Here is a 16,672-nt window from a genome sequence, read left to right as displayed (position 1 = left end):
CAAACTCCGCCTCCCGGGTTCAAGCGATTCTCCTGCCTCAGCCTCCTGAGTAGCTGGGATTACAGGCATGCGCCACCATGCCCAACTGATTTTTGTATTTTTTAGTAGAGACAGGGTTTCACCATGTTGGTCAGGTTGGTCTCAAACTCCTGACCTTGTGATCAGCCCACCTCGGCCTCCCAAAGTGCTAGGATTACAGGCATGAGCCACCAACCCACACTACCTGAGCTATAAAGGGCTGATATTTCCTGTTCCAAAATTGAGTGCTCCCTGAAGTTGCCAGGAAACTGGCAGAGCAACCTACCCTGGACCTGGGAGTGAAACTCACGGGGTCCTATTTTTTGGTGACTTCAGCCACAGGGTGTTTCCCCAGGGAGTGCAGGGGCTAATGTCCCAGCTCCTGCCTGACCTTCTAGAGTAGGACAGTTAATCTTAACCAGGAGAGAAAATCCAGCTGGAGGAAATGCAGCTGGCTGGAAAGGTTCTCACTGCAGAAAAGGCAATGTCAAGGTTACCACCACCCAGGCCCTGCCCAACACAGAAGGCCCCAGACAGTATCTCTGCTAGGGAGCCATGCAGATGCGCCATGGTTATTCACCCACCCTTCCTGGGGTCCACTTCACTGCTGGACAGCCATGGTCCATAGCATGGCCCAGGGTCGGACCCTGGAGCTTCTTACCCAGATCCTGATCTTTGAGGACAACTTTCCAAGAAGAATCATCTTTCCATGTCTTCTTTTCCCTGATGTAAAACAAATCCCAGCTTCCGCACAAAACCCTATAATAGGGAGATGGTTTCTTTGGGAAGAAACCTGGGTTTTTTTCAGGTGAGCTTCCTCTGGGGAAAGCCAGGCATTTCCCCTGCTCCTTGCTGACAGATAAGCAAGAAGGAGGTAGCACTGGAAAAATAAAGCTAAGAGATCTCTTCAGGGGATAACTCTTCAGGTCCCTAATTAGGGAGCACAGATAAACTCCAAATTAGACCACTCCAGTCTGCAAGGGCAGCATATTCCACTTGCTATCAGAAGAGCTTTGTTGCTGCAAAGGGCTTGGAGATCTCTGTTCTACCAATTGCCCATGGCCCCTGGCCCTTCAGCAGAGGAAAGGAGATAGAGGAGAGACGCCCTTTTCCGGTGTCCTGGGCTCAACCAGGATAAAAGGAGGCAGCAGTCCAGGTGCCCCATCAGTGTGCTCTCTACCCCTTGGCAACTGCTCTCCTCCAGTTCTGTCTACTCCACTTTTCCCACCATGAGTCGGCAACTGAACGTCAAGTCCGGTGGTGACAAGGGCAACTTCAGCGTGCATTCGGCAGTGGTGCCGAGGAAGGCTGTGGGCAGCCTGGTCTCTCACTGTGCAGCTGGCAGAGGGGCTGGAGCTGGCTTCAGCAGTCGGAGCCTCTATAGCCTCGGAGGGAATCGGCGTATTTCTTTCAGTGTGGCTGGTGGTGGTGTTCGGGCTGGAGGTTATGGCTTCAGGCCTGGCTCTGGGTATGGAGCGGGCCGGGCCAGCGGCTTTGCAGGCAGCATGTTTGGCAGTGTGGGCCTGGGGCCTGCATGTCCATCTGTGTGCCCGCCTGGGGGCATCCACCAGGTCACTATCAACAAGAGCCTCCTGGCCCCCCTCAACGTGGAGCTTGACCCCGAGATCCAGAAGGTGCGCGCCCAGGAACGGGAGCAGATCAAGGCACTGAATAACAAGTTTGCCTCCTTCATCGACAAGGTGGGTCTCACAGGAGGAGGATAAGGCAGCCACCTGAGGCCTGAGCAGTTTTCCTGCTGCCTGGGCATGGACTGGGCACTGTGGCTGGAAAGGTGCAGCTGGGCTCGGGGAGGGCTTCTTCATCATTAGGGAAGGAGAGCAGGTGTGTGAAGCACAGAGAACAGAGGAATACATGAATGTTTTGGCTTTTTGGGGGATTTTACAGAGAAGGATGGGAAGCTAGGTAAAGAGCAGCCCTTCCTTAACAAAAAAGTGATGGGTTTCTTGAGGACAGCTGGATCTTCCAAGAACATGAAAGACTAATAGAATCCAGCACTGTTCCAAACGGAAGGGCTCGTGGTACAGGAAGAGACACTTAGTTGAGACATAAGGAAGGTAATGGCTTGGGACCAGGACCAAGCAATAGAAGAAAGCTGTGGAATTTCCTTGAGCGAGGCTTCAGAGATTGCTTGTCAAGAAGGCTAGGAAATGAGCACTTGGAAAGGGTCTAGTCTGTGTGGAATGGCCAGGGTGGAGAGTCAAGAAGTGAGCAAAATGACTTTACAACCATCTGTGGCAAAACCTCGGGAGTTAATGGTGTGTGTCCGCGGGGCATGATTGCACCCACATGTGGTTCCAGGTGTCTGTTGATTTGGGTTCCAGGTGCGGTTCCTGGAGCAGCAGAACCAGGTGCTGGAGACCAAGTGGGAGCTGCTGCAGCAGCTGGACCTGAGCAACTGCAAGAAGAACCTGGAGCCCATCTTTGAGGGCTACATCAGCAACCTGCGGAAGCAGCTGGAGACGCTGTCCGGGGACAGGGTGAGGCTGGACTCGGAGCTGAGGAGCATGAGGGACCTGGTGGAGGACTACAAGAAGAGGTGAGCAGGCCCCACCCAAGGGTCACAGACCATGTTCCCCATGGCTCTGGGCTCACCTGATCTCTGTGCCATTAATTTTTAGGAATTGGGAGGGTGGTATGCTCCAGAGTCAGGGGCTCACATTCCCTTCTCTGGCTGGGGGGAAGGGCCTACCTTGTTTGATGATAACTTCCTGCCTGATTGATAGGAAGGAGTTCCTGTGTTCCTTGACCCACTGAAAGTTTCGGTTGCTGGTGTGGGGGGCCCAGTAGGCAGCTGGGTGTTTTGCTGACATGCAAAGGGTGGGAGGCAAGTGAGGCAGCTCAGGGACATCTTACTCCTGTCACTAGCCTCTTACTGCTCAGACCCTGCAGAGACTCTGCATCCCAAACGTTTGCCTGGCCAGCAGGAAGAGAAAGTTCCTTGGCTAAGGGGGCTGAGGCCATCTTCTCTCCCTGCCGGCAGATATGAGGTGGAGATTAATCAGCGGACAGCAGCAGAGAATGAGTTTGTGGTGCTCAAGAAGGTAAGGGAAGGAAGAGCCTCTTTATCCTGACCTCTTGCATCCCCATCCTAACAACTCAGGACTTCGGCCCAGGCAGCTGGGGAGGGACTGGTGCCTGGTGAGCGTGGAGTCATAGTCCTGGTCTCCAGTGAGTTGGACAGGAAAGACACACACTTGGGAAATGGACAGAGACAGACAGAGGATTCTGGTCTGGGAACTGTGAAACTCTGTTCCAGCTCACCCTTGCTGTGTGACCTGAGGGAACCTACTACCCCTCTGGGCCTTGTTTTCTCCAGGCATAACAGAGCAACCCCATCCTCCTTTCCCCATTCCCAAAGCTTCAGGGAGTCTGGGAGGAAATTGATATTGAGTGAGCTTTCCTTTGTGGGTAGAAAGTAGAAAATCAGGGGGCTTTGGGGCAGGGGTTGGGCAGGGCAGCTATGGGATGAGGGTTGCATCCACCAATGACTTTGGGGTGTCTTGGCAGGATGCGGATGCAGCCTATGCAGTCAAGGTGGAGCTTCAGGCCAAAGTGGACTCTCTGGACAAAGACATCAAGTTCCTCAAGTGTCTGTACGATGCGGTGAGGACACTCCTGTCCCCTCACCCTCACCCCACCTCCTTCCCGACTCTTCCAGGGAAATGCCAACAGGAGAGACTTAGGATCAACACAGTGAAAGATGTTTTCATGGAAAGGTGCAAAATCCTGTGCCAGGAGACTGTGGAAGGGCAGGATGCTGGTCCCAGGAGGCCATACACGCAGGAGGAAATTGATCTGGACCACAATAGTGGCCTTGCCCACAGGCAGGAAAAGATGGCCCAGTGAGGTCCTACTAGAGCACAGACCCTTGGATTCTGTGCCATTGTGGAAAATGCATTCTTCACCCATGTGCATGTGCCAGTGGGCGCCTGCTGCATGCAGGCTTCCTGCTGCTGTGAGCTGCTCTCCCTTAGCCCTGCAGACACATCCCAGAGGGCACTTCTTCCCCCTCCTTCGGCGCTGTGGATCCTAGCAGCCTATGGGGCCAGGGACCATGGGCCCAGAAGACTGAGGGGACAGAGAAGGGAAGCCAGGGGGGTTCTGACTCTGTCCTCCTCTCTCCATGCAGGAGATCGCTCAGATCCAGACTCACGCCAGTGAGACCTCCGTCATCCTGTCCATGGACAACAGCCGGGACTTGGACCTGGACAGCATCCTCGCCGAAGTCCGCATGCATTACGAAGAGATCGCCCTGAAGAGCAAGGCCGAGGCTGAGGCCCTGTACCAGACCAAGGTAGGCACTGAATGGGTTTCCACCTGCAGCTGTCCCTTGCTTCCTGGGAAAGGTCACCTCCACAGTGAATGTGAGGGATACCTTTATGGGCATGCGGAATGAAAGAATGGTTCCAACCAAGGGTTCAAGGACAAAATGAATTCTCAGCACAGCTTGTTATCAAAAATGAATCATGAAACTGGTGTGGATTGCATATATGCAACAGAGAGGATCCCTCACGTCTTTCCTCCATCTAAGAGCTGCCTGTCCCTCTCTGTTGCATGTGAAAGAAGTGAGGTGGCAAAACAAATACACTTATAGGAATGGGGACATGCTGCCACAGGGCAGAGGGAGAGTCACAGACTTGGGGGTGGGTAGCTGTGGTGGATTGTAGGGGGGTGAGCGGGAGAAGGAGAAACCTGTAGCTCTTTCCTGATCTCTACGGGAAGACTTCCAAAAGGAAGTGGAAGGCCAGGAATGCTCTAAGTGATGGAGCTATGCTTTGGGTAAACTGATTTGAGGCGTCAGGGAGAAAACCCCTCACCTGGGCACTCAGACCCCTGCTCCAATGCTTCTCTTTAGCTCCATTGAATCCCACCCACAGCCAGGGTAGCAGGGGTGGCTTATGCACAGGACCCTTCCCCAGTGCCCTTGTCTCATTGCCAACTTCCTATCTCTGGGAAACCAGATCCAGGAGCTGCAACTGGCAGCCAGTAGGCACGGTGATGACCTGAAACACACCAGGAGCGAGATTGCGGAGCTGAACCGGCTCATCCAGAGGATCCGGTGTGAGATCGGGAACGTGAAGAGGCAGGTGGGCAGCAGCCCCATGGAGAAGGCTCTGGGATGTGGAAATGGGGCCTGCCCTTTGGGAATAAGGAAATCTCCCCTGCCGGGCTAAGGGGTCCCTGGGCCACCCACAGTGCCCCTTTCCCACCCTGCCTCAGTCTCCTGCCATCAGAGCTGGCACCCCACCAGAACTGGGAGGAGCCTCAAGCCTGTTTCTCTGAATCCCCAGTTTGCAGATAAAGCAACTGGGCTGGGAAGAGGAAGAGACTTGCCCAGGGTCCCCAGCTGGTAATGAATGGAGCTAGGATTAGAACCCAGGTTCCTCTTCTGCAGACTTTTTCTGTGTCCAACGAACCTGCCCCATGTCCCCTTTGGGTGTCCCCTCTGAGGGCAGACCCTCTGCCTCCTCCTCCCACTAGACACGGAACATATGTGGGGCACAGGGTGTAGGCATCAGGTGCCTCTGTGGCCACACCAGGTTCCTGCCCTTGGAGGGGCATGGTCTGGCAACCGAGGGACACAGCCGCCAATGAAGCTCTCTGGGGTTCCCTTGCCCTGTGCCACGGTGCTACTTCCGTGTTAGTCAGTGGACGGGGCTGTCTTACCTGACAGCAGCAAATCTTAAACACTGCGTCAGTGGGGAGATGATTTTGGAGGCTCGAGGATCCTTCTGTGACCTCTTTGAGAACCAGGTCCACTCTGCTAGCGATAGAATTGCCCAGCAGAAAGATCTCAGCCTGTTCTCTTTCTGGTGCCCCTACAACCCTCCATGCTCTGCGGGGTAACAGGGACAGCTCTGCCACTCTGCATTTGGCCAGTTCACAAATTCCACGAGCACAGTTCCTCCTGCTCTGTTAGCACCAGGCATCGCAATGCCCCCAGATGTTCATCAGAGTCCAGCTTCTGAGGTTGTGCCTATAATTTAGGGCCTTACCTCCTGCTCTAAGGGAAGGCTAGATGTGGGAGCCTTCAGACAGACCTGCCCCACAGAGTGCTGGAGTCCAGAAACACTCATCTGGATGCTAACAGATCAGAAGGATCCCATCAGGGAGAGATACTGCAGCAGGAATCTGATTGCAGTGGGACCTTGGCATACTGTCTCATCCTCGGGGCCATCCTAGCTGGGGAATTGGGCATGATTTTCCTGGACCTGGAGTACTTTGAATCTGTAGATGCTGATGGCCTCCAGCCTGAGGCACTACCTAACTTTTCAAACATGACATTTCTTCCTGACCTCCTGAAATGCAACCACTTCACAGCTCCATGTGACAGCACTTTGAATATTCCTCTGCAATAGAAAATAGAAGAGACAAAGTTCTGGTATTGGCTTTGCCGCTTTTACTCCTTGTCACCTAGGGCCCCATCTGCAAAATGAGGGCGTTGTTCCACTTAACCGGTATGATCCAAACGTCATTTTCTATTCCGATGGTCTCTCTGCTCTTTGCCATTCAGTGCGCCAGCCTGGAGACAGCCATCGCCGACGCCGAGCAGCGGGGGGACTGCGCCCTGAAGGACGCCCGGGCCAAGCTGGATGAGCTGGAGGGCGCCCTGTACCAGGCTAAGGAGGAGCTGGCGCGGATGCTGCGCGAGTACCAGGAGCTCATGAGCCTGAAGCTGGCCCTAGACGTGGAGATCGCCACCTACCGCAAACTGCTGGAGGGCGAGGAGTGCAGGTGGGCAGGGCGGAGGGGAAAGGGTGAGAACGGGCTGGGGATGGCTCCTGTCTGGCTGAGGGGCCACATGGAGAACAACAGGGTTAGCGCCAATACAAGCAAGAGATGTGGCGATTTCCTGGACTCAGAAGCAGCTTCCTGCAAGGGGAAGTCCGATGTGATCCATAGGCAGCTATGTGCTGCTGTGAAGAGAACCGGGGGCTCAGACAGAACTGGGCGAATTATCGGCTTGACCGCAAGCTAGTGGTGTGGTTCCCATAAATCATCTAATATCTCCAGGCCTCTTGTTTTCTCATCTGTAAGATGAAGGTGATAGTGTCAGTCTCATAAGTTGTTATGAGTTTAAATGATGCACATATAAAAGCAGGAGCCCGTTAAGGTTTAGTGGAATCTGGACACTGAGTTTTTATCTTCCTCTAACTTTCTGTCTTACAGGATGTCTGGTGAGAATCCATCCTCTGTGAGCATCTGTGAGTATTCTTGAGAGACACACTGGGTTGGGAATGCCGGGGACCCTGGGACAAAGTGATGTCACCTCCATTTACTGTCTCACCCCACCCAGAAGCTTCTGTTACTATCTTGGGAAGGTTCTTGGGCTTCAAAGAAAAGTACTCCTTTTTCACCCTATGAAATGGTGACGGAGGTCATGCCCACCCTTTTCCTTTCCTGTCTCTCCCCTGGGGTGTTGTCATTTGGAGAAAGGGTTGGGGATGTGGATTTTCCTAGGAGGGCATGGACTGTATCTATTCTATGGGATCTTCACCTCACACCAAGTCCGCCTCATAAGAGTCTCTCAATTCATCTCTGTAGTGCTTCTGGATTACTACGGGTCATTCTGCAGATTAAATAGGGTGTTGTTGTAGAGAAGTCTTTGGGGGCAGCTGTTACCATTGCTGTTACCTGCTGATTGACACTGGTCCTCTCCCCTGCTCTCGGTCCCTCCTCCTCAGCCATCATCAGCAGCAGCAGCTCCAGCTACCACCACCCCAGCTCTGCAGGTGCTGACCTCAGGGCCAGCGCTGTGCCAGGCAGCTCTGGCGGCACCCGGAGCGGGCAGACCAAGACCAAAGGGGCGCGAGGGGGAGACCTCAAGGACTCCCAGGGCAAGAGCACCCCAGCTGGCACCCCTGCCAGGAAAGCCACCCGCTAGACCCATGGCCTCACCCACTTCAGCACCTGGAAGAAGAGGTGACTTTACCACCCCACAAATGTGTCTGCCACATCCGAATCCTCAGCCCCTGAGTCTTAAAACTGTCTGTAGTACACTCAACTGTCTGCATCGTGGTTTAGCTTTTGACTTTCAAGCTCTGATTGATACGGTCACCTGGCCTGTTTCCTTAGGTCCCATGTCGACTTATGACTTCTCATTTTCCTTGCTGCCTTTGGCCGGCAGGAGGCTTTGGAGGCACAAGCCATTATAACCTTCTTGGCCCTAAGGAAGCTGTGATCATCCCTAGAGAGAGTGTAGGAGCAAGAGAGGACAGGGGAGGGGCTAGTTTCTTCTGCACTTAGGCCAAGTTAGCTGTTATCTGAGAGGTTTTACATCCTCTGCCAGCACGGCGGGGTGAACACGAGACCTGCAACCAGGTGGTGAGAAGTTAGACAGCCTTTACTCGCTCCACCAGAAACAACTTGGCAGGACGATGCCAATACTTAGGACACCATGTGTACATTTGCAGACCACCAGCCGTACCCATCTCCGCAAAGCCAAGTGAAAGAGAAGTAGGGATTCTCTGCCAGTCTGTTTCACCCACCCACCTCCTTTATTATCAGCAATAGCTACCATCATTTGTCAAGCACCTACTAGATGCCAGGCACCCTCCAAGCATTGCCTCTAATTCTCATCCAGTCCTGCAAAGAAGATGCAATCAGCATCCTGGGAACAGACTGGGAGCCTGATCCCGAGAGGCTGCAGAACCGGCCCCAGTCATCCACCTATGCGCCAGAGTCAGGCCTGGCCAACTCCAGGGTCTATGCTCTTTCTGTGACATGTCACTGCCTCTTTAACAAAGGGACTGTCAAAGTCACCGTTCTTTTTGATGAGGGCAGCGTAATCACATTACCTTTTGTCAGGACTGTGGGTATGTGATTTGTTTTCAACCCTCTCACTGGGGCTGTGTCCTACGTGGGCTCTGACTCTCAATTTCTGGTGCCATGAGCTGAGCTCAGTGAGTGGAGCTTGCTCTTCTGTCTCTGGGTGGTATTACCTAGTCCGGACCTTGTGGCTCAGGGTGTAAATATTCCTAAGAATGGTGGCAACTAGTTTCTCTTTTGCTTGGATTAAAGACTCTGAATTTCTTTTGTATATTCAATAAACTGTCCTTGAGTGGTGTCAGAGGTACACTTCTGTCAGTCAATTTCTCTGAATGTTCCACCTACTAGTGATGATGTGCCACTCTCCATTTCGCCCCCGCAAGTGTGCAGGACTCTTGCTGGGAAGCTGCAGGCCAACCCAGATGAGGCTGCTCTGGAAGCAGTCTCAGGCTGCTGGAAGAGGCGGACACACACTCATGCAAATCAGGCAAGGGCAGCCTAGGGCGGCAACACTGAGAAGTGACCAGAATGGAGAGGCTAAGCAAGGAAGGCTTCCTGGAGGAGGAGAGTGTAATCAAATAACCAGAAAGATGGCTTCTGGAGAGAGAATTTAAATCACAGCATCACGGTAGGTTTGAACATAGACTTTTATGTGCTTATATAGTAGGGAGTGGGAGATCTCAGATTTTCCAAAGTCAGTACAGATTGAGTATACCTTATCCAAAATGCTTGGGACCAGAAGCATTTCTGATTTTGGATTTTGAAATATTTGCATGTGCATAATGAGATACTTTGGGGATGGAACCCAAATCTAAAATGAAAATCATTTATGTTTCATATATACCTTATGCATAGACTAAAGATAATTTCGTACAAATTTTAAATACTTTTTGTGCATAAAACAAAGTTTTGATGACGTTTTGACTATGACCCATCACATGAGGTCAGGCATGGAATTTTCCACTTGTAGCGTCATGTTGGTGCTCCAAAAGTTTTGGAGCACTTTGGATTTCAGACTTTTGGATTAGAGATGTTTAATCTTCAGTGGCTGGGTGGATTTCCAAGTCCCTCAGCCGTGGCTGGCAGAGTCTAGCCATCTAAGCAGCTTTCCAATTGCTCTTGTGTCACCGTTGTGCAGAAAAGGATGCTCACCTCTACAGGCTTCAGGATAATGGGTCCGGGCCTCAGGAGGACGGGGCCTCTGGCCTAAGGAGTGACCTCCATTCGCCTCACTGTGCCTTTCATGTATTAAGGAGGCCCTCTTCTGTGTGTGCCAGGGTGCAATAAACCGTGGGAAGCACAAGATCCCAGGGGTGTGTTGGGCTTTCTGCCCGAATGTCTCCCTCTGATGTCACCACTGCCACCACTGTGGTGCTGAACTAGTGCCCTGGGAGTTGTGGGGGGCTCCATTCCAGCTCTACCACTAACTAGTCACCTGTTACGGCCAGTGGCTCTTAACCTTGTAAGTCATGAAACTTTTGAGAGCTGATAAAAGCCACGGATCTTTCCCCTGAAATGTGGACAGAGCCAACTACACGTCCAGAGGTTCACAGATCCCCACAGCCCATCCATGGATTCTCTGGGTTAAGATGCACCCCAGGTTAAGAGCCTTTGGACCAGATACCCCTCAAGTTGTTTCCTAGCATTGATGTTCTGTCTTTCCCAAAAGACCACATTCCCAGTGAGGGACCCAGTAAGAGGGGTTGAGGTGAGAGGGAATGGGACCCACAACCTGAAATAACCTTTGGAGAAATATTAATACATGAGCCTCTGTGAAATCACCTCTTTCAAGGCTGCTGTGCGGCATGCCCCTGACTGCTGGGCACGCCTGCGCTGGTGTTGTTGGGCTGTGACGCCCGCATGTGTGCGGGGCTCTGGATGCAGGGATGAAGGGTTAAGCAGATGAGATACAATGTGTCCTCTGATGGGGGTGGCGGGGCCGAGGTGGGCAGAAGGAACAGCTTCCCTGGCTGCAGCTTATCCACCTGTGAAATGGAGAGATTTGCTGTCACCTGGGGTTATGAAGATGCTGAGAGGTGCACGGGAGTGACTATGCTTTTGCTTTCAGAATCAGTTAGAGAGTCTGCTGGAGCCCAAGAGGAGAAATCAAACAGGCAGGACCAGAGGCAATTGTTAATTTCAATTATTTACAGCTATGGCCATTTTGACATGGGTATCAAGACCATTTAATAGGGGAAAGAATAGTTTCTTCAACAAATGGTGCTGAGAAAGTTAGGTATCCACATGCCAAAGAATGTTGCATCTCTATTTTATACCACATACAAAAATTAATCAAAATGAATCAACAACCTAAATATGAGAGCTAACACCATCAGACTCTTAGAAAAAAATGTGGAGGGAAATCTTTATGACCCTGCTTTGGCAAAGGATTCTTAGCTATGACACCCAAAGCATAAGCAACACAAGAGAAACTAGATAAATTGGACTTCCTCAAAGTTAAAAACCTTCTTTACAGTAAGGGACATTATCAAGAAAATATTGGAAAATCATATAGCTGATAAGGGTCCAGTATCCAGAATATATAAAGTACTCTTGCAACTCAACAATAAAAAAACAAACATCCCAGTTAAAAATGAGCAAGTAATTTTCATAAACTTTCTTTAGAAGATACACAGTGGCCAAGAAGTCCAGGAAAAGATGCTCACCATGATTAGTCATCAGGGAAATGTAAACCAAAACCGTAACTAGGTACCAATTTATACCCACTAGCATGATTTATAATAAAAATAACAGAAAATAATAAATGCTGGTGAGGTTGTGGAGAACTGTGAACATTCACACATTGCTGTTGGGAGTGTAAACTGGTTCAGCTGCTGTGGAAAAGTTTGATAATTCCTCAAACAGTTAAACAGAATTGCCATATGACCCAGAAATCCCACTCCTAGATATAAAGCCAAGATAATTGAAAATGTGGCCGAGCCCCGTGGCTCATCTCTGTAATCCCAGCATTTTGGGAGGCGGAGGCTGGAGGATCTCTTCAACCCAGCAGTTTGAGACCAACCTGGGCAAGGGAGGTTGCCCTTGGGCAACCCCGGGCAAGGGAGATAGGGAGACCCTGTCCCTTAAAGAGAGAGAGAAAAAAAAGCCAGGCATGGCGATGCATGCCTGTGGTCCTAGCTACCTGGGAGGCTGAGCTGGGAGGATCACTTGGGCCCGGGAGTTCAAGGCTGCAGTGAGCCTGATTATGCCACTGCACTCCAACCTGGGTGGCAGAGCAAGAGCCTGTCAAAAATAAATAAATAAAAATAAAATGCGGTGCTCAAACAAACATATGCACATGCATGTTCACAGCAGCACTATTCACCATAGCCAAAGGGGGAAACAGCTCAAAGGTCCATCAATGAATGGAAACAAATTGTGGTATATACTTTCGATGGAATATCATTCAGCCATAAAAAGAAATGACTTATTGATATATGCTACAATGTGGATGAGTCTCAAAAATATTATGCTGAGGGAAAGAAGCCAAACAAAAAAACACACATTATATAATTCCATTTATATGAAAAGTCTCGAATAGGTAAATCCATACAGACAGAATGTGAATTGGTGGTTGCCGGAGTTGAGGAAGCAGGGATGGGGGGTGGTTGCTAGTGGGTACAGGGTTTTCTTTTGGGGTGATGACAATGTTTTAGAACTAGATAGAGGTTATAGTTGCACAACGCTGTGAATATACTAAATGCCACGGAATTGTTCACTTTCAATAGTTAATTTTACGTTACGTGAATCTCAGCTCAGTAAAAAATAAAACTTGAGAGTGTAGCAGAGAAAAGGCCAAAGAAACCGTATCCCTGGACTTCGTTCTCAGCCTTCCCTACCATGTGGCAAATAGCAACCTGGCATAAAGACATAGTTGTCCAGGGCCAGGAGGGGGATAGACACCACTTGCCCTCTATTTGACTGGCCAAGGCAAGCCTGGGGCAGCTGGACTTCTGATGGCCAAGAGCTGACCATGTCTCTGGACACTTGGCCACCACCCAGCTGAGGGCAACTGCTGGCTCTCTCTCTCAGCTAATTCAGTGCTTGCATAACTAACCACCTGAGTCTCAGGCTTTGGTCATGAAGAGCCACTCAGTGGCCTCAAGTGGCTCTCATAGCCCTTGCTGATGCCTGTTGAGTTGAAGCATCCCAGGCCAACAAACTGCGGTATTTCTTTTCTTTGCCAGGGCCGTGGCCTCTGCACAGTGACTTGGATTAAGATTTTAAGTGAGCACTCAAAATGTTGCTTACGTTCCCAGACTCACTCCATCTTGCTTCATTAGTGCAAGCAAGCACAAAATCCAGTTGCCACTGTAACCTTCTCTCTGCCTGGAAATTAATGAAAGCTACAAGACTCAGCAATGGCAGATCTATCTGCAGGACTGAGAGGTCCTCAAAGGCAGGCTGGTGTCTTCCTCTATCCCCGTATGTGGCAAATGCCTGGCACAGAGAGACTGCTCAGCCCGTGTTGAATGAATCACTGAATGCAAAAGAAGACAGCAATCAGTGTCTGTGCACTGTTTCCTGGAACCTCATCCGCCCTTTCCTGCAGCTTCTTCCTATGCCTCTCCCTCTGCCTCTGACCTTCTCATTTTCTGATTTTTCTAAACATTCTCTCTAGGTTCCAAACTCAGTGTGGCAGGAGGCTTTAACTGAGCAATCTGTGTTCATTGGTAGAGAAAGTCATATTGAAATGGATCCCCCGTGACCTTGAAAAGTCACCTTGGCCATCCTCCTGCCCTGGGGAAGGGATGCTTTTTCAGGTCTAAGCTGTCATGACTTCTGCTTTCATGGTCTCAGAGATGTTGAATGAATGGATGAATGAATGAATTTGAATCCCTCACTTGGTCACCAGCTGAAAGTCACTGCATTGCTCCCTCCCCTCATGGCTATCATTGAAAACGAACATATTGAAAATATATGAAAAAGGGACAATCAGCTCCCTCTTAGGAGCCACTAATGGAGAAGAATGAAGACTCAGAGGTCTGAAAGCAACAGCTAATAGAAGATGAAACCCATTATCAGGTGGACTCTCATCAGAAACCCATGTACACATGCACAGACATGAGCCTGTAGGTTCACAGGCTGATGTCTATGAAAGATGCTAAAAACATTTAACAGCTGGTACAATCAGGCACTAACCAATCAGAGGTGTCAGCCATGGACAACCAGGACAGCTGTGTTCATAATGGCTGGATGCCTGTTCTGCTCCCAGCCACCTACATACAGATGTGCACACACATCTTCTGACATGCCTTGGAACATGTCTGTCAGCTGCTAAGACATGCAATGCTCACAGTTCATGCATCAAGCCCTGGAGTCTTTGGTCATTTTAGGGTGGAGGGATATGTCCAGAACCTGAGTAGCAGGAGAAAGGTGCAGCCTGACCGTGACAGGGAAGGGGTGGAAACCAGGGGAATGCAGGAGGCTTCTTGGAGGAGCTGTGTCTTTAAAAATAAAATAAGCCAACCTTGGTAGGCAGGAGGCTGGGAGAATAGCCCAGAACATGACGTCAGGAAAAAGGAAGCTGCCTCTAAGAAACATGTCAGAGCCTCAAAAGCATCCCCACCCTGTCCTCACCTGGGTCCTGACATCACATCTATTTTCTTCAAAAGAGCAAAGAAGGCTGAAAAGGAGACTGAGGGGTCAGATGTGGCTGGCTGGAGGGTTGTGACAGGACAACAGGAGCGTGTGAAATGTAGATCCTGGAAACCGTGGGCTTGTTGGGTGGGCTGGTGGGAGGGCCACCCAAGATGCTGCTGCCAGAATTCCAGAGGAGAAAGGATGAGGGGCAGCCTGGGCCATGCCGTGATGATAGATGCAGAGCAACTGACTCAAGAGACTGCAGATGTCTTCTTGAGGGTGGAAAGCACCTGAGTGAGCAGGGGCGTGGGCACTCATGGGATGGGAGGGCACATTTGGGATAGAAAGTGATGAGCTCAACTTTTCACATTGTGGTTCAGGTGTCGAAGGGACAGAAGAGAGCAGAGACCACAGCTGGTGAGGGTTAGAGGTGGGCATGCTCACCTGGGAATAGGACATGCAGAGGCACTAGACATTTACACTTGAGAAAGCCAGGATGGTGTGAAGGCTAAGGGCACAGACTGCAGCCAGCCTGGGTTTGAACCCTGGCTCAAATTCTGGTTGAGGGCTGGACTCGGTGGTTTATGCCTGTAATCCCAGCACTTTGGGAGGCCAAGGAGGGCAAATCACTTGAGGTCAAAAGTTTGAGACCAGCCTGGCCAACATGGTGAAATCCTGTCTCTACTAAAAGTACAAAAATTAACCAGGTGTGGTGGCGCACACCTGTAGCCCAAGCTGCTCGGAAGGCTGAGGCAGGAGAATCACTTGAACCAGGGAGGTGGAGGTTGCAGTGAACTGAGATTATGCCACTGCACTCCAGCCTGGGTGACAGAGTGAGACTCTTTCCCCCCAAAAAAATCTCCTGGTTGAGCTACCCTCTAGCTGTGCAACCTTGAGTAAGCTGCTTAACTTCCTGTGCCTCGGCATCTTCATCTGTAAAGTGGGGACAGTAATGGTACCTATCTCATAGGGCTGTTGTGAGAATTAAATGAATGAATACATGTGAAGGTCTTAAAACAATGTCTCACAGCATTCACATTGTATATGTGTTACCCACTACTATCATTATCATAGTCGCTATTATGCTTATTTACAAGGTGCCTCCCAACCACCTTGGGGAGTAGGTGGAGCAGGTGTTGACACCCCCTTTTTCAGAGATGTGGAAACAGAGGCTAAGGAAGGTAGGAGACCTGCCCACAGTCACACGGCTTATGAGTGGCCAAGGCAAGACTGGGACCCGGGTCTTCAGGGTCTCAAGTCCATGCACTTCATCAGAGGCTTGGAATGGGGCTGGAGCACAGCTCAAAGGAGGTGCTCCCAGCCACGGAGCTGAGTGAGGAGGAGATGAGGAGAGGGGCAGCCCCAGATGACACCCCTCTGTCAGAAATATGGCAGAATGGGAGTGGAGCTGTGCCTGGCAGGACAGCCCTCCTGTCCTTTTTATCCCAGCTCCTCTGGGATGGGCACACCCTCGGCCTTGGCAGCTGCAAAAATGCTGACCAGCTGTCCTCCCCCCACCACCCCGATGAGCAGTGGGTTTTAACCAGGCCCCCGGGACTGTGCTCCATCAGCTGACTCAGGCTAAACACCTTGCCTATCTAAAACCATTAGAGGATGCGGGGGTACCAGGAGGGGGACTTCTGGGGGATCCATAGATGACATGCTATTTCCTGGGTCCATCTGCTGAGGAGGGCTGGCAGGACCTGGGGTGATGTCATCCAAATAGCTCAGCTCATTCTCTCTAATTTTGGGGACAATTATTTGCTCAGAGAACCACCTGCCTCTCTCTCAGTGCCTCCAGCCTCTCTCCACCCCCACCAAGCCTGCCCACATAGCACCTGGATTCTGCTGCCTCAAACATGGATTGCTCAGGCCCTCCCTGGCTCAGCAGCCCTCAATGGCTCCCCATCACTCACCCCATCACATGCACAGCCTGGCATCTAGAGTTTTCCCACCCAAAGTCGTCCTTTATTCATGATTGTTTCAGCCTAGGGGGTCTTTTCCTCTCAAATGCCCTGCCTCCTGCCACCCAGGGCAGTTTTCCTCATTCCTCCATGCCTGTCCATCCAAGCCTTCTTCCCTTGAGAGACTGGGATCCAAACTCCATCTTCCAGGCGGCCCTTGTGGATGTAGTGTCCCCACGTCTATGCATTCCCCTTTCCTCTCACCCGGCAACTACCCTCTTATATTGTACTCAGTTTTCTTGCCTTGCTCTTGGAGGCCTTCTCTCTCCAGACTTATTAGACCCAAGAGTGCTGAGAGGAGAGAGCAAGACACAAAT

The 16,672-nt window shown here is 50.9% G+C and overlaps 1 protein-coding gene across 1 annotated transcript; it reads left to right on the top strand.

Moving 5' to 3' along the window:
• Window positions 1–1,181: 1,181 nt before the first annotated feature.
• On the top strand, window positions 1,182–9,114 carry KRT74 (keratin 74). The gene is made up of 9 exons (XM_012450259.2): window positions 1,182–1,718; window positions 2,361–2,575; window positions 3,020–3,080; window positions 3,547–3,642; window positions 4,169–4,333; window positions 5,001–5,126; window positions 6,554–6,774; window positions 7,210–7,244; window positions 7,725–9,114. The coding sequence occupies exons 1-9, from the start codon at window positions 1,248–1,250 to the stop codon at window positions 7,922–7,924; spliced, it is 1,590 nt and encodes a 529-aa protein (XP_012305682.2). The 5' UTR covers window positions 1,182–1,247; the 3' UTR covers window positions 7,925–9,114.
• Window positions 9,115–16,672: the final 7,558 nt, after the last annotated feature.

The sequence above is a fragment of the Aotus nancymaae genome, unplaced genomic scaffold (assembly GCF_030222135.1).
Source record: "Aotus nancymaae isolate 86718 unplaced genomic scaffold, 86718_ANA_hifiasm-v0.15.2.pri h1tg000016l, whole genome shotgun sequence".
Taxonomy (NCBI): domain Eukaryota; kingdom Metazoa; phylum Chordata; class Mammalia; order Primates; family Aotidae; genus Aotus; species Aotus nancymaae.
Note: the sequence above shows the minus strand (reverse complement) of the source record. Positions and strands in the feature narration are given on the sequence as shown.

What these genes read in the sequence shown, in the direction of transcription:
- KRT74 (XM_012450259.2), top strand. Translation starts at nt 1,248, where the DNA reads ATGAGTCGGCAACTGAACGTCAAGTCCGGTGGTGACAAGGGCAACTTC. An exon ending in AGGCCCTGTACCAGACCAAG is followed by an intron (nt 4,334 to 5,000) that starts GTAGGCACTGAA and finishes CTGGGAAACCAG; the next exon opens with ATCCAGGAGCTGCAACTGGC. An exon ending in TCCATCCTCTGTGAGCATCT is followed by an intron (nt 7,245 to 7,724) that starts GTGAGTATTCTT and finishes CCTCCTCCTCAG; the next exon opens with CCATCATCAGCAGCAGCAGC.